The sequence below is a fragment of the Podarcis gaigeae genome (assembly GCF_964106915.1).
Source record: "Podarcis gaigeae genome assembly, chromosome: 6".
NCBI classification, from domain to species: domain Eukaryota; kingdom Metazoa; phylum Chordata; class Lepidosauria; order Squamata; family Lacertidae; genus Podarcis; species Podarcis gaigeae.
This window is the reverse complement of record NC_139682.1, coordinates 95,277,482-95,298,923: the sequence shown is the minus strand read 5'-3', so window position 1 is coordinate 95,298,923 and position 21,442 is coordinate 95,277,482. Positions and strand designations below refer to the sequence as shown.

The 21,442-nt window shown below is 41.8% G+C and overlaps 1 protein-coding gene across 3 annotated transcripts in view; it reads right to left on the bottom strand.

Annotated features, from left to right (window-relative positions):
* The window catches only part of COP1 (COP1 E3 ubiquitin ligase), a 102,898-nt gene that overhangs the window by 74,682 nt on the left and 6,774 nt on the right, over window positions 1-21,442 (bottom strand). The window contains exons 4-11 of one of the 3 annotated variants that reach the window (XM_083743857.1): window positions 18,889-18,965; window positions 17,899-18,018; window positions 14,037-14,105; window positions 7,860-7,919; window positions 6,140-6,216; window positions 4,422-4,476; window positions 1,501-1,615; window positions 54-189 (exon numbers count right to left, since the gene is read on the bottom strand). In XM_083743857.1, the coding sequence (XP_083599983.1) occupies window positions 54-189; window positions 1,501-1,615; window positions 4,422-4,476; window positions 6,140-6,216; window positions 7,860-7,919; window positions 14,037-14,105; window positions 17,899-18,018; window positions 18,889-18,965 (709 nt within the window). Of the gene's footprint in view, window positions 1-53; window positions 190-1,500; window positions 1,616-4,421; window positions 4,480-6,139; window positions 6,217-7,859; window positions 7,920-14,036; window positions 14,106-17,898; window positions 18,019-18,888; window positions 18,966-21,442 lie in introns of all 3 variants that reach the window. The other 2 variants (XM_083743856.1, XM_083743858.1) reach the window with 2 other exon arrangements.

The following is a 21,442-nucleotide window of genomic DNA, read 5'->3' as shown; positions in this document are numbered from 1 at the left end:
TGAAGTCCCATTTTGTAGAATTTCTAGCATTTCAACAACATTACGTTTATTACCTGGATACTATGCTGGATCCATTGTAGAGGTCACTAGCATACGACAGTGTTGCGAGGGGTCGGACAGAATTGTAGCGAGTGAACTTGGATAGACACTCCTGAAATTCATCCAACTGGCTTGAGGTTCTGCTGTCATCTACAAAGGTAGGAGGGGGGGGGATAGGATTTTTAGATGGTAGAACACTCAGGAGCATCAGCAATTAGTGCAACTGGTACATTATTCAGTGACACATGTTCTGACATCCTTAACCACACTAACATTCTGACAGCCAAATTCTACATCACTTAGTTTCTGAATAGTCTTCAAAAAAGGCAGGTGCACACAAATCACATTACAGCAGTCTAACCTGGATGTTATTAGTGCATGAGGCCAGGCCCACCCTTTCCAGATGGAATCACAGCCTAAGCAGATACTACTTTCGCTGTTGGTTCAGCAATGGCAGCAAGTTCTTCCACCTCCACCCTTCCTGTCCCATTTTAGGAAAGGAGGAGAAGGAACGCCTTATTGGTGGTGCAGGGCAGATGACAGGGTGCCCTACAGCACCCCCACAAAAAATTGTCACCCTAATTCATACACCACTTCCCAGGACAAACATGAATACAGGGACAGATGAAAACAGAGTAGGAAAGGCCACAAAGAACTTTGAAGTTAAAGAAAACTAATCTATGCTGATTGCAGTTAGGAACAGGAATCTATGTAGGGAATTTAAAAGAGGAGCCAAAGAGGTGAATGCTGTTGGCAGTGAAGTTTTAGATATAGACATAGGTAAGGAGACTGAGGTGGCGCAAGAGAAAGCAATTAATATACTATTTTTGAATGTTTTTAAACATTTATTCTACCATATGGTTTCTCAAGATGGTTCATAGTAGGTTATAAAACATACATATATAAAAAAATCAATCATAATGAAAAGCTGTGATAGTCAAGGAAAGAGAAGACTAGAGGTTCATGCTCATGTAATTGTGGGTGGGGACTGAGAGAAGTCTGTCTTACTGTACAGTAAGTCAGACTGAATTTTGGGGACAAAGCAGGGACAAATTAAATAAAGACAAAGCTTTGTATCTGGCTGACAGGGTGGAGGGCAATAATATGAACCAATGGAGAGAATTACAGTGGACCCTCTGGATACGAACTTAATTCGTTCCGGAGGTCCGTACGTACCCCGAAAAGTTCGCATCTAGAAGCACTGCTTCTGTGCATGCGGCAAAACCCGGAAGTATATACTTCCGGGTTTGCCGCATTCACAACCTGAAAGTTACGGGCAGACAAAACTACAAACCAGAAACAAATCAATATTATGGCCGTGGGTGTCAATTATCTTGGTCACCTAGAGAAATCAACCTTGGTGAGTGGCAAATTGCCATGCTGGACAGGAGAATACAGGTAACTGGATGTATGGTAAAGACACAGTTAAGTACCCTATTCAGTAGCTAACAGGTATTCTACCTGATACTCGAGTCATCCTGGTGGAAAAGTAGCATTGCTCCAGATCTTCAAAATGGGCTGTTAGCCTCTTCCTCCTTGATGCTAACGTACTGTTATACCAAGGCTGCTTCTTAGCCTGAAAGAAGGAGGGGGAGGAGAAAGACTGTATTCAGAAGCAACTCCTTTGGCAGATTCTACTGCTCAACGAATAAACAGTAGACAGACATTTCAGATATGCTAAGAATCAAAATAAGGGTTAACATTTGTATTTGCTTCTGGTTTTGTCAGTGGTCCACATGGGATGTCTTTTAGCTATAATCCTTTTGATATGAAGGTAATAATTACAAGAGATCTACATTTATGCCTCAGGCATAAGATTTGTAAGAGAAATATCACACAAATCAAAGATCACAGTATTCCAGTGAACAGATGATACAACACCAACTTCTCTAATTTCTTGTCATACCACTACAAAAGAAATGACACCCAGCTCTCCAAGTTGGGGGGAGGGAATGGAATGTCTTTACACTAATCACTTTCAAGGAAACAAATGACCAAGAAAATACTTCTTGAGCTCCCTTTCCATTGAAATCAAGCTGCTTCACATCACACAGCCTGTTTTCTTCAATGATCTGTTCACTCTCTTGCTTACTATGCCATCTCAAGTAGTTATATTCAGTACACAGCAGGAAGTATTCAGAAAAAACTTCTTTAGGGCCGAACTAAACACAATGTAGGAAATATACCGTATTTTTCGCCCTATAGGATGCACTTTCCCCCCTCCAAAAATGAAGGGGAAATGTGTGTGTGTCCTATGGGGCAAATGCAGGCTTCGCGGACCTCTCAGCAAGCAGCGGGAGCCAGCGCTGGGCTCCCACGGCTTGCAGAGAGCTGCCTGTTTGGGGGCTGGGGTCGGGGGAAGCTTGGGCAGGCCTCCCCCGCCCCAGCCCCGCGCCTGGGGGAAAAATAATTTCCCCCCCTTTATTTCCCCCCAAAAAACCTAGGTGCACCTTATGGGACGGTGCGTCCTATAGGGTGAAAAATACGGTACATATCTCTCGCAAGTATGTGAAGGGAAAATAGAGAAACCCAGACTGGATGAAGATTCTTCTTCTTTGGCGATCACTCGTAGCCGAGTAAGATTGTCGTCCATAAACACAATTTTAACAATGAGTCCGTAAGTGACTGTGGAGGCCGATTCTGGATCCACATGTCATTCCACAGTGGGGACATTGGTTTCTGGGCGGAAGTTGATCATGGTGTGGATTTGCAAAGCGTGCCTTCCTCTTAGCACGTTTCTCCCTTGCGTCCTGAGTTTGAGTGTCTTCAAAGCCAATGACACCTTTGGTAAAGGCTGTTCTTCAACTGGAGCGCTTGCAGGCCAGTGTTTCCCAGTTGTTAGTGTTTATACTACATTTTTTTAGATTTGCCTTGAGACAGTCTTTAAACCTCTTTTGATGACCACCAGCATTACGCTTTCCATTTTTAAGTTCGGAATAGAGTAGTTGCTTTGGAAGATGACCATCTGCCATCCACATAACATGACCAATCCAACAAAGTCGATGTTGAAGAATCATTGCTTCAACACTGGTGATCTTTGCTTCTTCCAGTACACAGATATTAGCTCGCCTGTCTTCCCAAGTGATGTGTAAAATTTTTTGGAGACACCATTGATGGAATCTTTCGAGGAGTTGGAGATGGCATTTATAAGTGGTCCATATTTCACAAGCATACAGTAAGGTTGGTAGTACAATAGCTTTGTAAACATGCATTTTGGTTTCCCTGTGAATGTCAAACACTCTGCACTTCTATCGGGAGAAAGCCACACTCACAGAGCTCAGGCGATGCTGGATTTTGGCATCAATGTTGGCCCTTGTGGAAAGATAACTGTCTAGGTAGGAGAAGTGATTGACATTTTCCAACGTTACACCATTGAGTTGGATTTGTGGTGCTGCAGAGGGGTTATTTTGTACTTGTTGGTGCAGCACTTTTGTTTTTTGGATGTTGAGTGATAGGCCAAGCTTTTTGTAAGGTTCTGCAAAGATATTTAGGATGGTTTGGAGGCCATCCTCTGAGTGTGTACACACTACGCTGTCATCAGCATACTGAAGCTCTATGACGGAAGTAACGGTAACCTTACTCTTTGCTTTCAGCCTGCTCAGATTGAGGAGCTTTCTATCTGTTCGATATATGATTTCTACTCCGGTGGGGAGTTTCCCTTCAACAAAGTGTAGGATCATAGCAATGAAAATAATGAATAGAGGGGGCAATAACACAGCCCTGTTTAACACCTGATCCCACTGTGAATGGTTCACTTTGAGTGCCATTGTTATCTGCGATTGGTGATGATCTGAAGGGTCAATAGGGAAACCCAGACTGGATGAAGATTAGGGCACTAGATAAGTGGTAAGCAAAACCTTCCCCACTGCACTGTTTTCACAATGAAAATATCCCCAAATCTATTTGCTCCATGAGACAAAATATATACACTCTGCCCCACAGGGTAAACAAATCTGAAGAGTGCCAAAATAGCTAAACTGTGGTTAATTGTAACTATGGATAAGGAAAACAAACCAGCTTCAAAAAGTATGGTTTGAAATTTGTATGCTTTCACTTGCCATATTTAAGACTCGGTATAGTCTTGGTATAGACAGCACAGCAAGCTGTAGCTAATCAAAAATTAGCTTCTTTTAGCTGCATCAGAGGGGGGGGAGAACTGTGTAAGTCTAGGAAGAGACTAGGCTTATTCTTGTAACTATGGTTTAGAATTATATCTATATCCTGATCACCATATTTGAAAACTTTAAATGCTCTGCATTTAACCTACAAACTAGCTTTGGCTCCTCACCGTAAATATTTAAGAGCACCCATATTACCCTCCCAGATTGAGCTGTCCGAGGTCAACTTCCCCATCTTTGTACATGCCAAGGTTATTTTCTTACCTGGGAAGTACTGCTAAATCCAGGAGGTTGGCTGTATTCCGTAGAATCAATAATGCTACTGAAAAAATAAAGAAAATAATCTACATAAGGGGTTAAAATATATAGTGCAAGTCATATACATTTTCCCCATGTGCAACTTTAGTAGCCAGAAAAGTCAGTGTCATCATTTGTCATCAGAGAATATCTCTACTCAGTCTACCTTCTCTACTCTTCCACCTTTCTAGAAGCTAGTAAATGGCATTCCAGTACATCTCCTCACACTTAAAGAGCAACCATTTGCCTTGCAACTGGGGCTTAAAGCACACTACAAGCTATCAGCACAGTAACGTGAAGCTGCCAGGAAAGCAAACCTTAAGGCATTTAAAGGGAAGTAGTATTACACCTTGCCAGACATAAGAGGTTGACTTTGTTGCTGATTTTATTGCAGTTCGCTGTACCATACACCTTCCCTTGCACCGCACTCCCCATTCTGCCCTGCTTGACCATGCGTGCCCTACCATACTAACCACTTTTTATGGAAATCATATGGATTTCAACTTCCTTTCACCATTCTTCTATACTTCTAATCAATAAAGTATGATCATTAATCAAAATGTTGGTCTTCATTGGCAGAAAAGGTGTGGTTAAGGTGGGAAGGAGGGGCAGTTTTGTTATCTACCGTATTTTTCGTCCCATAGGGCGCATCGGCCCATAGGACGCACCTAGTTGGTTTTTGGGGGGGGGGAATAAAGAAAAAAAATATTTCCCCCCCAGGTGCGGGGCTGGGGCGGGGGAAGCCCGAGCTTCCCCTGACCCCAGCCCCCAGAACAGGCTGCTATCCGCAAGCCGTGGGAGAGCTGCGCGAAGCCTGGAGCGTGCTGAGCGCAGCGCGCCCCAAGCTTCTGGGTGCAGGCAAGCTCTCTGCTAGCCGTGGGAGAGCTGTGCGACTTCACGCAGCTCTCCCGCGGCTAGTGGACAGCTTCCTGAAGCCTGGAGAGCGAGAGGTGCGCATCGACCCCCCTTGCTCTCCAGGCTTCAGCGAAAGCCTGCATTTGCCCCATAGGATGCACACACATTTCCCCTTCATTTTTGGAGGGGAAAACGTGCGTCCTATAGGGCGAAAAATACGGTAGTTTACTTTCTGAAAGTGCTTAATGATTATTAGAATTGTGTTCAAGTGGGGCTGCTTCACAGGTAAATTTGCCGGAGTGAGTTTGGGTGTTTTGCCATTGGAAGCTAAATGTAGGTTTCGGGACTTTTATTACTAGTGACAAGGATCTTCTCTTCAAGGTGGGAACAGCAGAGGCCCTAAGCCATTTCTTGTTCCATGGTGATGTAAGAGAGAGAGTTTTCCCTTTGGGCAAGTATATGTTTTGGTAATTTGTTGGACTGCAAAAAAAAAAAAAAGTCTCCCAAGGTTTTTTTTTTCCTTCCTCCTGCAATATTCAAATTCCTGGCAAAATGTACTAGCCCCAAAATTTTGGAGAGAAGCACAACGTGAACTCTAGACAGTTGCTCCAAAGGGAATCAAACCCTTGGGCTGCAAAATACCCCCATAGGACATAATCCATTCCCATTACTTCTCTTCAAACAGTATTTCCTTCCAAAAAGAAATTAGTAAAGCAGATGAGTGTAGACTATGGCAAGGGAAGGAGGGAAGATAAGAGTGGAGCAAGTTTTGTTTTGTTTTTATTAAGTGTGTTCTATACCAGACATCTCAGCAAACAACAGAGTAGTACCTGTGGGAAGGTGAGGGAGCCTCAAACTGCGGCACAGTGCTGTCCTCACTGACTGGTGAATACAAGCCACTCATTTCCTGCAATATAACCAGACGCAGCACAGTAATTATACAAAGTAAGATTTACACCTGCATTAACAGCAGGCACCTTTAGGAAGATATTACTTAACTCATTATTTTCATTTCAACTCAGCTAGTTTCATAGAACATTCCTAGCATTTTCTGGAGCAGCTAATGCTATTTTCTCTTTTTATGGTGCTAAAGCAGCTAAACCACAGTGAGCTTATCATCAAAGTGCTTTATTCCAAGAGCAGGCTGGTACAATTAGGACCAATAGCTTCCATCTGAGCCTCTTAATATCAGCCCAGATGGAGAAAGTCAGCTGTTATCTCTCAAAATGTCCAAACACTTTTATAAGCTTAATGGTGAGACAGCTCTGACATATGATGATGCATTTGAATAAATAGCAAGTTCATTCCAGCATTTCTAAATTAGCTTCTCAAGATAAGTGAAGCCTACCAGGCAGCCTACCTGAATAGGCAAACAAAACTCTTAAACTGGCAGGGTCAAACTGCAAAGTCCAAAACTAAAACTATGGTTAAAAGGTTATTATATTTTTTGTGGACAGTAATGTCCTAATGTACAGTACTTCTGGAAACTAACTAGACAGGATTACTAAGCATCTTTTCTCTTACTGGAAGAAATTTATCAAGCACCTGAATATTCACATTTATAGCCTTCCTTCATTCACATCTGCAACAGAATAGAAGGCAGTTCCCTGTAGTCTTACACGGTTACATTACTTATGTAATTATGAGCAATATGTGGGCACCAATAATCAAACATGTTTTTTCCAACAAAGAGCCCCCATGGTTAGCCTCAGCCCAGTACTTATACATGCTGCAATCACATAGGATCAGGAACTGCCACATCATTGCAATAACTTTCAAAACGGGGCTCTTATTCCAGAAAAAGAGAGGGACAAAGTAAACAGAAGGGGCAAGATCACTATTCCTATCTACTTGAATGTTGTCCCTTGGATGCAGCCTTTTCTTTCTGGCACTATCATTTTATGGGCTGAAGGGAAGTTCTTGTTGTTGGTGTCTCAAGAGACAATGGGGTCAAAATGCTGTGTTAGCAGCACTGAAGTGACCTGTCTGGGGCTCAAACCTGGGCAGTGTGTATGGAGGTCCTGGGTTGCCCAGACAACAAGACCCCCTTCTCAGCCTTGCTGATGTAGGCCAAAGAAAAACGGAGTAACACATTTGGCACCAGCTTGGCATACAAGGTGCCACCCAACTGTCTTAGGAACTTCACTCTGAATTTGTGTAGGTTACTCCTTGGCTTTTTCTTCTCCCGAAGATGTCCCACAAGGCAGCAGAGGTTTAGAATCAGAGTCTGAAGTGAATAATAATTATTTCTTTTGAGCCATCTAGGATTATGATGCAACTCCCAATACCTCACAAGCTGAAGCACACAGAAAGCTACACAGAGAGAAATAAATTCTGAATACACCGAAGGTATACATATATTTGAAATGCCCTCTCATCAAGCAGAAACTCAAGCATTCAAGTGAACAAATTAACCAGAAAGCTTAATCTGTTCATTTTCATTATTACTGAAGTAACTGCCATAAACTTAACACAGCAGCTCACAGTGATGCAGACAGTTTAATGGAAATGAAAAACTGCTCAAGTTTCAACAAGGGCTCGGTGCCTCACCTCCACTCTTTTGATATCTTCTTCCAGAACACTCAGTTCCTTCTGGATCTGCTCCAGTTGCTGTGGATGAAAAAAGGGATAAGCAAAATCTAAGCCAATTTGTACTGGAAATACTGGCAACACGGACACTGGCATAAAATAAATCATTTTCCTTAAAGAGAAGGAAGCGCAAATGGGTTAGGAAAAAATACTCATCTCAGGTAGTCACTGTGCACAAAGTAATGTGCATTATATAAGCAAACAAAAATGTCACAGGCAAGAACATTATGTTGCATAGCTTCAGTAATAAAGGGGCCCAACATTATTAAACGTTAATATGTAGTACTCTTAATATCCAAGGTTCTTAAAGTGATTTTAAAAGCAATTATGTTTCACATAATTAGAAAGTCACTGATAACCCACCCAGCACTTGTATTGCTATAGCCTGTAAGATAATAGCAAATAGGCAAAAAATCCTTAGGAAACAAGTAAAATAATTCAACTTGAACCAAGCTGAATTTAATTTGCCTAGTGATAAACATTCTGTTTATTTGGGAATTGGCAATGCATCGATGTTAACATTGGGAATTTCAAATCTTTTGAAAGGAGCAGCTAAAATACAACTAGGCATTCCATCAAACAACTAGCTTATATCAAAATATGTCACGTCCAGGGCCCACTAAATCCACTGAATAAATATCAAAACAGACTAATTACTAGTAGAGGGGAGGAGTTATCTAGACACGACCAGATACTTGAATAGTGGTATCAACCCATACTGTAGAGTAGCCATGATACGTAAGATTCAACTGTGACTAGGGCTGCCACCCATCCCTTAAAATGTGGAATTGTCTTGTATTTGAAAGTAAAATGCTAAGATCTGTATTGATTTAACATGGGATGCAGTTTGTCTCATATTTAAAGTGATCCTCCCATTCTCCATTCCCTCTCCCTCTCTTCTCGCTGGCCCTTTAAGGCGTTTCTGCCTTGCCTCTCCTCCTTCCACCATCCTGGCAGAGAAGTCCTAGCTTTCTTTGCCTCATCATCTCCCTGCATCCATTATGTCCCAATTTCTTCACAAGGATGGGAACATCCCCTCCCCCCATCCCCAAAAGAAGGACCTTTGCATTGAGGAATCCCCCCCCCTTTCCACCAACCACTTTTTCCATCTATGGGACAGCCCACTCTCCCCAAGAAAACAGGTCTCCAAGTTGTCCCTAGTCCTCTGCCTCTTTGTTGCTCCCTGCCTCATTCAGTTCTCTCCCTCTCCTTACACCTCTACTCCCGCATCCCCGAAAAGAAGCTTCTTCCTTGTGGCATTCTAATCCCCCCCCATATTTCAAATACGGTAGCCTCTCTGAGTTTCCCCTACACCTTCAACCTTCCTTCAGTCCTCTTTGGTCTCCTTCTCATTTGCTTTCTCTCCCTCATTACCCTGGCCGGCTCCTCAGATCTGTGGGACCTGACCTGCCTTACATACAAACCCTTCCCCCCCCCTTCTTAACCTATCCTGACACCCCACCCCCATTTTTGTTCTTGGGATATATATGTGTGCAGTCAGCACATCCCCAATAGGAAGGGTCTGTCCACTTCCCTACTGACATGGAGCCTCCCCTCTTTGTCTGCCTGCCTTGTGCCCCCCCCCCCCCCGCTCTGCTTTTTTTTGCTAACTGTGATGTGCCTCTGCAACACCTTGGGGAGGAAGAGAGCCTGCCAATGCATGCAAAACTCTATATGTGCAGAGATCGGTGCCTGCTTTGCTTTTTCCCCCTTGCAGGTCTTTGCAGGAAGGTAGAGATGATGGAATGGCAGGAAGGGTCCTCCTGGAAGGCTTGCAAGAAGGAAAGGGAGTCTCTTCTTTAGGCTGCATAACTCCATTGAGTGGTTTTCCCTTCCCTTGTTTTTGCTGCATGTAATGGGCTCTCCCTTTTTAGCCAGACCCTTTTAATAGGATTAAAGACCAAAGCTGCAAGAGAAAAAGCAACAAGCGCTGGAGCCAGATTGAGGTTTCTTGCTCGCCCCCCATCTCCAAGCCCCCTACACAGACCCATTTCCTCCTTTCATTAGTTAGCTGTCAGGAGAAGGACAAAGGATTGAGCAGGTTCCTTATCAGCCAGGAATATTTCAAAATTGGGGCACTTTGACTAAAAACAAAACCAAAACAGCTTCATCTTGAAAAAAGGAATCACATTATACTATTTCCAGAGTTCCGCCGCCGCCTACAGAGAGAGAGAGAGAGAGAGAGAGAGAGAGAGAGACAGACAGACAGAGAACTTTCTTGTGATGCAGCAAAGCTTTTGTGGTCAGAGATTTTAATTGCACCTGCAAACGTTTACAAGCAAGCAGCACTCTCACTCCAGCAACTAGCCAGTTTTAATGGCAAATCTCAATCAATGATCTTTGCAAAAATGTGGCTGCTGAGAGTTGCCCTCGACACTTACAGGGCAGAGCGTCTTCAAAACAATCAATAAAATCTACAGGTTTTATTATCAGCTTCAGCCCCAAACTACCAGCATGAGAGATAAGTGTGACCCTCTTCATTATTCGTAGGATATGTTTACCACACAATGCTTCATGCCACATTGGAATGTTACAACCGATCAACCATTAGCATCGTTCACAAAAGGATGTCTGAAGACGCATCATCCAAACCCACAAAGTATAGCATACAATTCCTAACTGTATCACAATTCCAGATCCTGCGTTTGTAATACAGATACACATGAAGAAGAAAGGAAGTGCTCCAGAAATATGAAACAGGCCACACAGTGGTTTAGAAAGTAACATTACATTTGCAGGGTTCTGGATAGAATAAAACAAAGTGGTAACTTCTTTACCAAAAGACCACTCACCAGGGAATTAGACAAGAAAAACCTGACTCAGTTTGGCACACTGAAAAAAACAAACCAGAAATTACCCCTGACACTCTTGCCCAGAATTTAGAAGTATCACCAACAAGATACTTAGTTTTCAAGAAGGTTTTGCAGTGTTTACTTCTTCAGTAAACACTGTTGCAATCTCGGACCAAGATTCCAAGCCAGAGATCACTCTCTATTACCTGATTCTAACCTAGTTCTTTCCAGATGTTTTTGACTACTATGCCTATCAAACTAAGCCAGCATGGCTAATGGTCGAGGATGGTGACAGCCATAATTCAAAATATCTGGGGCACCAGTTTGGGAAGACTATTGCATTATTAGAAAATGAAAGGTGCTGTGAACACCTGTACCCAGATGGTTTCAATATGCAAAATCAAACAGTGGATGATAGTTTTTCTTCATTTTCAAATGGGGGGCGGGCACACTGCCTACTTAAATGCCTATGAAATCTTGAAGCAGAAAAACCTAGGATGATGTGAACATCCCAAATAGCATCTCTTCCTATGAGACCTGAATCTACAATTGAAAAAACCCTGGATTAAGTGACACATCACCAGCTTGTCTAGGACATCAAGAGGGGTAGCTTCACAACTGGTAGGACCCACTACAGCTGACAACAAGGAAAACCGAAGCTATAATCTGTGCAGTAAATGCAATAATGGAAAATCATACCAAATATATGCTTCAAATGATTGTTTCATTTGACCTACTCACACAGTTGTGAAATGTGATGGGTGTACTTACATAGGCACCATATGCTTTCATTACGAAGTCTATAAAATGTGTTGTTGCCAATAATTCATTGTATGTTCCAGAGTCAAATCTACCCCTGGTTATATGAACGCTTTCCAAAAACCATAAAGATTATAAAAGCAACAAAAAGAAAGCTGATCAGCAACTGTAGTTTTGAGTAATCAACTTCGGAGATTTGAATGCCACATTTTTCAAAAGGCAAACAAATGGATGGATGCTTATGGAAATGAGCATTAAACCAGCAAAAATCCCTGCTGCATGCTATTGTGGCTATTTTCATCTAACTGAGCAGTGAAATTGCTGAAACATTTTTTTAAAAAAGGATAATGAAAAATTTACTACTGAAGCTAAAAGCCTACCTTGGGAATACAAGAAATAATCAACTATCTGTGATCTGAATGATTTTTGCCTTTGTCATTTCTCACCCCCCCCTATAAATCAATCATCCTATACACATGTGCAAATGACCTAAGCAACCATGTTTGACATGAAAAGTGATTAGCAGGAGCTAACAATGGCACTGGAGAATTCATGCTTTTATTTGTCCACAATTACCACGCAATAACTAGTGACAGTCTCTCTTTCGCTACTTAACATCTTCATTATGTTGATGGAGGACCAGCAGTTGAATGGATATATTTAGGAAGATGACAACTCCAGAATGTTCAGTATATGTACGCAGCTAAATAAAGTAGTGCAACACTTCCAGGGTAGCTGCCTTTGTAGCTGTTGCCTTTGTCTCCTTTGGGAGGAAGGGCATGCTATAAGAAACTTAATGAATAATTTTCAGCTGGCCAAAATATTTTTCATAGTGTGTATACAATAAGCTTCAGTTAAGTGAGAAGGGATTATATTGATATGCTCCTAAATTGGCCTGCTCACTTAAAGGAGGGGGTGCAGGCCTTGACTGAATCAGAGAATTGTAGAGTTGGGAGGGACCCCAAGGGTCATCTAGCCCAACCCCCTGCAATATGGAAAACCCGTCCTCCTTGGTATCTCCTGAGAGGATTTTAGTCTCTGTGTCAACCCAGTTCTTTCTTTTCAGAAGCAGCAGAAGAACGCACAGCTTAGGCCTTTCCCAGCTATTCACTCCTCTTGGCAATTTTACAGAATGCTACTACCTTATCTTCTGCAGCCTTGGAGTCATTGTACAGAAACTGAGATGTACACCAGTTTCCCACACCTCCCCCAAAATTATTCTCTTGCTGCCTCACTATTACCAGCTCTCTCTCGACTTCTACTAGACCATGGCACCGATCAACTGGGTACTGCTAAGTGGAAACCTCGCTCTGTTTCCAGGCTTGTTAACACTGCTAACTTTTTTAAGCCAATTGGCTATTTAAAGTTGGGGTATACATTTCAGGAACAAATAAAAACGTATTTCCACTGACACACCTTTTTGTTTTCTTATGTTATTTGGGAGATCCTTCCCGAGGGTACCAAGAGACCATTCCAGGAAGTCTTAACGTACCCTGCGGTTACTGCTGGCCAACAATAAAGTTAAAGCAGCCAACTAATTTTAAATCCAATTTACCATTCATGAGTGGGGTGTTCAGGGACAAGACAAAGACTATTTGCAAAAAAACTACAAGATTTGTGACCAAGAGGAAAGGCTTTTATATACTCAGGAACACAGGAAAAGCAGTATAAAAATAGAAGCAGAAATAATAATGATATGATATGATATGATGACAACATCTAAAATTAAAGTGTCAATTTTTGAACGTGAGTTTAAGAGTAAATACAGTTTATTTATTCCAGGCTAATCAGCATTAGATGCATCACCAATACTGAGGGGCAAGGGCAGAGTAAATCTGAAATCACATGTGCACAACCCCATGGCCCTAAATGCACACTCATTTAAGTTGGAAGGACAAATATTCACACTGGCCATGTAGGGTAACTTCCTTTCTGCCCACCTAATAGGACAACAAGCCTGATGTAAACCTACTTGCATCCTATGAGATTTAACACTTTCCCCCCCATGCTAAATCAATTAAAGCAAAACTTCATGTTTTCGCAATACACTAAACAGATACCATCTCCCCTTGTCCTACATTTTATAAAGATGGGATAAGACCTTCCACAATATTATTTCAGCAATAATAACAATAATAATGATAATAATTTAAATCACCCTAGAATCTATAATATATGTATGTACACAGTAACAGGCTTTCCATATTAAGACTTTTTAAAAACTTTCCTAGAAAATAATTTGCAATGCTGCCCAATTCTAGCCCCAGCTGCAATTTGCTCCAAAACGTTCCTGCAACTGCCAACAACTATGTCCTTGACAGTCTTCTTTCCCAGCATATTAAGAGTTAAGCAAAAGAAACACCCAATTCAAGTTGAAACACAAGAACACAAACCATCCTTCACAGTATAATATGGAGTCTTTCAAATCCATGTGTTTTAAAGATTCTGTTGGAAAGAATTCCCACTCAACACACCTCTTTATTAACACAATGTGATATGCCAACTCGCATTATTAAAAATAGTGCAATGGAAAAAAAGACATCAATAGTAGTAAATCAAGTAGGTTGTGTTAAGTAGGTTACGTTACCTCTCTTTTATTTCTCCTGGCAACCTTCAGGAATTCCATCAAAATCTGTAGCTGGGCAGCATGGGATTCCTGTAACAGAAGGTTTAGACATAAAAACGGGACTAAGTGCCAAATAAAATAAAATAAAATAATTTCTAAGATACGTGCAAATGTTTTCTCTCTCTAAAAATATGCATATACAAGATGCTAAGGTGATACGTGACTACAAATGGAAATATGTACATAAACCTGTACAATTACATTTTGTACATTACATGACAATCTGCATGTGTGGCACCTTGATAACTATGGAATGCCCTCACCTTTCACATTTCACTGATGCGGACTCTGGTGGATTTACAGCACTAGTTAAAAACCCATTTATTCACCCAGACCTTTTTGTACATTTGTTTGCTGGCAGAAAAGGGAACGACTGTCATTACACATCCATGTGATGTTTGGGTTTCAAACATTCTTGGTTTTATAGGTAAAAAGTAAAGGACCCCTGGGTGGTGAAGTCCAGTCAAACTTGATTATGCGGTATGACGCTCATCTCGCTTCAGGCCAAGGGAGCCGGCATTTGTTTGCAGACAAGCTTTCCAGGTCATGTATTATAGAACCAGCTTTGGGAATACAAATACAGGCCATTTTCACTTCACTCACAATCTGAAACCCACTCCAAATTAGATTTTTAGATTCTGCAATAAGGAAAATCTTGGTTGGAGAGAATTTGCTCCACAAAGTAGATCAGTTTTGGCTTAGGGTCTTATATTCCTAAAACTGGCTATTTACCTAGTACAAGCATTTTATCTGCACCAGCCCAATATCCTTTATTATCAATGCTATCCTCCCCTTCTAAAAATTATATTTATGCTGCTAAAAGACAACGATACAATTAACACAAAAGATTCTGGAAAATAAGCAGAGTAAACTGTTACTGGAGGCTATATACATACTGTATATATACCAGGATAATTTCTCTGAGGAACTGAGAGTCTAAATGTAGGCATACAGCTATTTGTTCCACTTTATTGCGTTTTTGTCTGAAGACTAAGTTAAGGGAAAAGGTTGTGCAGCTGAAGAATACCGCATCACACTTCCCCAACCCAATTAATTAGATCTCCATTCACTATTGGTTTGGCAAATATTAACCGAGCCTACATATTTAAAAGTACTCCCCTTTTCATTGTCCACTCAAACGGGACAAAAATGTTTCCTAAGCAATCTCCAATATTGTTAGTTCATACATTTATGCATATCTGCGCTACAGGCCATAGTTGCGGTTAGAAGGCACATCATGTAGCAACCAGTGCTGAATATAAGCAGCTTTGAGTTTGCTAAATGCTTGGATAGGAGACTTCCTGGTAACTCTCCTGAAGGTGGAATATAATGGGATAATAAATACAATAAATCTGTGCACAATAGGCCTTAAAACTATCTAAAGCCGTATAAACATACAAAAATAGGCCTTTAAAAAGTTCAATAGCTTTTAAAGCCAAGAATTTATGCATATTAGTGCACACCAAGGTCATTAAATCTGTTAAGGTGCATATGTACCCACTCCACACAGTGGTGGAACAGGAGGAACGGGGAGAAAAGTAGTGTCCTTTCAAAAAAGAAAACATGATTTTGATGTTAGTTGTTGGTATCTGTCTGTCTTGAGCAGGCATAGGCAAACTCGGCCCTCCAGATATTTTGGGACTACAACTCCCATCATCCCTGACCACTGGTCCTGTTACTTAGGGATGATGGGAGTTGTAGTCCCAAAATATCTGGAGGGCCAAGTTTGCCTATGCCTGGTCTTGAGAGACAATGGAGTGCACCTCCAGGGGTGAAGTCAAACAGCTACATTAAAAGAGTCCTCCCTGGGGGGCAAGCCAGGGCAGTGTGTATGGAGGTCCTATACTGCCCAAACGACAAGACCCCCCTCTCGTCCTGGTTGACGTGGTCCAAAGGAAAGCAGAGCAATATGCTTGGCTGCAGGAGTTGCAGGAAGGAGGTGTACAGTGTGCCAGCCAACTGTCTTAGGGACTGATGACGTTAATGTAGTAGAAGATAAAAGTGAAAATGGCTGTGAAAAGGTGAAAAAAGCAAGAATAGAGGCTTTGTTGACCTTTTTTTCCATCAGAATCATCAGCTTCATTTAATCCAGGACCAAACCCAGAAATCTGAATGTAGCCCAGCAATTTTGCATCCTGGTCCACCAGTTATTAGCAAACCCAAGCAAACAACATGTTTATCATATTTCTTGTAGCTGGCCAATGGCTCTCTTGAGGGCAGTGCTTTACATGGTGGGTTACAAGTAGGGCAAACTTGATTTGTTACACCATGTTGGGCTGGGTGGTATCTGCTTTACAACACTGTGAAACATCACAATATGGTGGGGCATCACAATGTCGGAAAGAAGGCGAGGAGAAAGATGGCAGTTGCCAGCCATGGAAACAATTAACATCACTGTGTGCAGCTTCTGTCTCTTTCAAAACTGCTGCCCATCTGCCCATGCTAAGGCAACTGAGGCAGGTCTATTGAGTGGGGGAGAGAGAAAGAGTCAGTCTGCTCACCCCATGTACGCGCCAAAGGGGGACTTGATCAGCTGAGAAGCGGAGGGTTAAGTAAGTCTGCTTCTCAGTTGATCAAGCCCACAGCATCCAGCTCATGCAAGCTGGAGTGGGGGCTTTGTTAAACAGCTCACCCAGGCACAGGCAGCCACAGGCCCTCAGTGAAGCAGTTTAAAGAAGCCGCCTGCCTGCGCAGTCCCTCTGTGGTATGAGGGCCAGAGTGCCTTGGTAGCTTCAGCCAGCTCTTATTGCAAGAGAAGCAGCCTCACTCCTGAGTCCCTCCATCACATCAAGAAGAACTTTCTGTTCCACAGTGGAATGACCTCCCTAAGAAGGTGATGGACTCCCCTTCCTTGGAGGTTTTTAAGCAGAGGTTGGATGGCCATCTGTAATGGATGCTTTAGTTGAGATTCCTGCATTGCAGGGGGTTGGACTAGATGACCCTGAGGGTACCTTCCAACTCTACAATTATATTATAACTCACCACAGTTACCAGGTAAGTGGCATTTACAAGCTTTCCTACTTGTATTAAAATGGCTAAGCAACAATGCTAAGCAACAATGCTAATCAGGAAGTCACCTTTGTACTGTACAGTGGAACCTTGGTTCTCGAACTTCATCCATGCCAGAAGTCCATTAGACTCCTGAAACTGTTTGAAAACCAAGGCGCAGCTTCCGATTGGCTGCAGGATTTTTCTGCACTCAAGCGGAAGCTGTGTCAGACGTTCGGCTTCCAAAAAGCATTCGAAAACTGGAATTTTATTATTCATAACCCATCCATCTGGCTGGGTTTCCCATTAAGTGTTCACCAGCCAGAACGCTTACTTCCGGGTTTTCAGTGTTTGGGAGCCAATTTGTTTGTCAACTAAGCCGTCCGAGAACCAAGGAATGACTGTACAGTGGTGCCTCGCAAGACGAAATTAATCCGTTCCGTGATTCTCTTCGTCTAGCGGTTTTTCCTCTTGCGAAGCAAGCCCATTGACAGCTTAGCGGATTAGCGCTATTAGCGGTCTAGCGGCTTTTAGCGATCAGCTGAGAAGCGGCTTATCAGCGGAACAGCTGAGAAGCGGCTTAGCGCTTAGGGAAAGGGCAGAAAAAAGCGAGAAAAAAACGCGGGAACTCGCAATATTTTTTCGTCTTGCGAAGCAACCCCATAGAGAAATTCGTTTAGCGAAGCGCCTCCAAAAACGGAAAACCCTTTCGTCTAGCGGGTTTTTCGTCTTGCGAGGCGTTCGTCTTGCGGGGCACCACTGTATTAGAATTTCACCAAACAAAAAGTAATGCTTCTTAATGTATTTATTAACAGAGAGAAGGGGAAAAGCTTACTGCTTCCAGCTGTTTTTTCTTCTGGACCAGGAGTTCTAACATTAAGTTAACATTGGCCAAATCAAGGTTATCTTGATCTGTTCCCAGCAAATCTTGAAATATCTGCCACCTGTGGCCATTCTAAAAGCAAGCAAACAAACAGACAGGTATGAGTTGGTGGAAACAGGCAAATAAATGTTGCAGCAATTTATAGATTACAGACATGCATTTCTCACAAAAAAGAGATTCACCCATCTTAAGTGCCGTCCACCCACTGTACACTATTCCACAGCTTCCATCTAACCCTCAGGAGAGACAAGAGGTAAGAACAGAATGCCCCTCTGAAAGAGCAAAACACTGCCTATAGTTATTTGGAACCAAACCTTGGAGTTGTGCAGTGGAAACTTTGGTACAGATTTCAGGAGAAACATTTAAGTACACTAGCTTTGGGCAAGTCGATGTCTCGATAATAATTCTTAAAAGAAATATAGAGCCCTATTTTCCAGTGTAAAGTTTAATTGAAAAAACTGTGAATCATTTTACTATAAGCATGAAGAAGGAACTTTTTACCATTTCTACTCAAAACTATACGGGGTGGCTGCATATTCCTAGATCCTCAGGGTCCCTTCCAACTCTATATCAGTCCAGGATTGTAGTTATATGAGCTTATTACACCTGGTACGCTACATCAATTTGTTTTCTCTGAACACCTATGACTATTTACACACATCTCCACTCAAATCCAAGCCTCCGTTTGCAACAGAAAAAGCTGGATATGTATATTGGAACTGCATAACTGATTCCTAGAATATAAAAACCTATCACAAAATCTAAAGTAATAATAAAATTTAATTTTAAAGAATATTTTTGTTCCATTTTTCATCTCCACATGCATCTCTCATGTTTCCTGCCATGATGACGTGTGGTTTTAAGCAACAAATCTGAACAAACAGTACCCGTAACTAAAATGATTACCCAGAAGAAAAATGAGAGTAAGAAATTTGGACATACGGTGCTACTCACTGAATGGTCCAGTTTGAATCTCTTTTCCTCAAATCTTTGCTTTTGTTTAAGGATAAGTTCATTCACTAAACAAAAGGGGAAAAAATAAACAGTGATTTTTTACATATGTGGTTGTGTGTGTTGTGTGTTTTGTCTTGAAGCATGTTTACTAGGAAATTAGTCTTACTCGGCAAATCAAACAAAGGAATCTTTCCAACCTCTCAGTTTTACTCATTTAATCTGACTGAATTAAAATCATTTCACAACTTTTTCTATAGATTGTCTCTTTTGTTTACACAGTAACATTGCAAAACACATGGTTTAAGTATGTGTAAATAAATTGCTGATAAAGCCACACATTATGAAATAAAATATTGAACAGCTGAAAATGAAGTAATGTTGGACAGCTAGGCCATAAAGGGAACAGTTAAATGCAACCACATAAAATCAGTTTTTAAGAAACTGCACTGGCTGCCAATGCATTTCCGGTCCAAATTTAAAGGTATTGGTTGAGACTTACAAAGCCCTGGACAACTGGGCTGAAGTAGTGTCTCTCCCTGTATTGTGCTTGAGCATTGTGATCTTTTGGGGAGGCCCTTCTCAACTATCCCACCTTTGGGATTTACACACCCTCCTGTGGAATATCTTCCCATCTGAGATCCACCTGATACCAACTTTGTTTGCGTTTCAGCATTGAGACCTAGTTATTTTCTCAGGCTTTGGGGAACTGTTGATCTTACAGATTAATACTATAACCATGTGTTTTATAATTATTTGCTGCTTATTCTTAATTAGAATTACTTTTATATATATGTGTACTCTACCCTGAGATCATCTGATGTAGGCTTTAAATATTTAAATAAATAGGTTTTAAATATTCAAATAAGATCTGAATAATTAAAACAAACACTTTAACCTATGTTCTCTCCAGAATTTCACTCCATGTGTAGTTTGTTTACACATTCAAAGTAATAAAAACCAACAACAACACTTAATTTTTTTCATAGCAAGGGACCTTCCTTGCTATGCAATAAATGAGTCTTGCCTACAGCACAGGGTCAAGCACATTCACATTTAGATATTCCCAGCTGGTTACCACACTTTCTCAAACAGGTCAGTACCTTAGATTTCCTAGAGCAAAATATCTAGAAATGTAGTGAGAGAAAAACGCAATAATCCAGACCTCTTGGGAGGGTATATATTTTTGTTTATAACAGAATGAGCAAAGTAGAAGAACACAGCATTTAAGTACCAAGCATTTGGCAAGCGGGGGGGGGGGGGGGAGAGGAAAGCACATTTTAAACACTGGATTACAGGCATCCCCCTACTTATGTGCAGAAGTGAAAATGCATAAAGTGGGGAGCACTCCATTTAAATAGAGCGTGGGGGAGAGAGAAACAGAGCTTACCCTGGAAATCACTTGGGGCTACTACCCAGCTTCACCTGAGCCTACCTTTCTGTGTGGCCACGGGGGGGGGGGGGGGGCAAGAACCAAGAAGGGCACTAGCAGAACTGCTGCCAGGATGGGAGCCTCCTGCCCAGTGCTGCCTGATCAAAGGACACCTCCCCTAGCTCAGGCAGCAGCCCCAAGCAAGGGAAAGCCTGCCTATCTATCTATCTATTTTAAACAAGTTCATGTGCGAGTGGGATGTGCATAAGTCGGGAAGGTATGCCTGTAATCCAGGCATAGACAAACTCCAGCCCTCCAGATGTTTGGGACTACAATTCCCATCATACATAGCTAACAGGACCAGTGGTCAGGGGTAATGGGAACTGAACTGTAGTCCCAAACATCTGGGGGGCTGGAGTTTGCCTATGCCTGCTGTAATCAAATGTACGCATTTCACTGCACAATGTAGCTCACTTACATAAGGATAATTCTCTCACTGATCTAGACATCATACAATGGGGTATACAGTGCACTGTTAAATTTCTAGGGGAATACTTTTTGGGACAAAGAAGTGGGGAAGAGGTTAGAATCATCTTCAAGGAAATCCCAAACCCCCTATCTTTTTCCATGCCAGTTCACTGCCAAAGCACCATTTGTTTCCAATTAACCCCTTATTAGTAGTGATATTTTCACACAACAATTTAGATCATCTGACGTTACTGATACTGGAGAAATGGTTACCTATATGAAACCTAAAGCGGCACCTGAGCACTATCTAGTGGGGACATTAAAGTACTGGAACTCACACTTGAGCATCACTGTCAGGTATTAGGCAGCAGAGCTGGCAGCTAAAGACACATTTTGGGGTGGTGGAAAGTCAGTAAAACAGGCAGGCATATTTTCTTGGAGGAGAAAGTGTTTGTGCAAGCCACCTACATCCTTGATTCTGCTTGGTGCTAGCTTGTGTGTTATGCTATCTTGGCACAGCAAATATGCACCCAAGGTTCATACTCCGCTACACGGATCTTGTATTAAATTATTGTAAAGTATCCCTGCACAGAATGCTCCTACTCTGTATTAGATTAACAAGACAGGAGTGCATGGTAAGGACAGTTTGATAAATGTGACACACACAAGGGCTCAGGGGCAGCACAAGTTACAATAGCCTAGTAA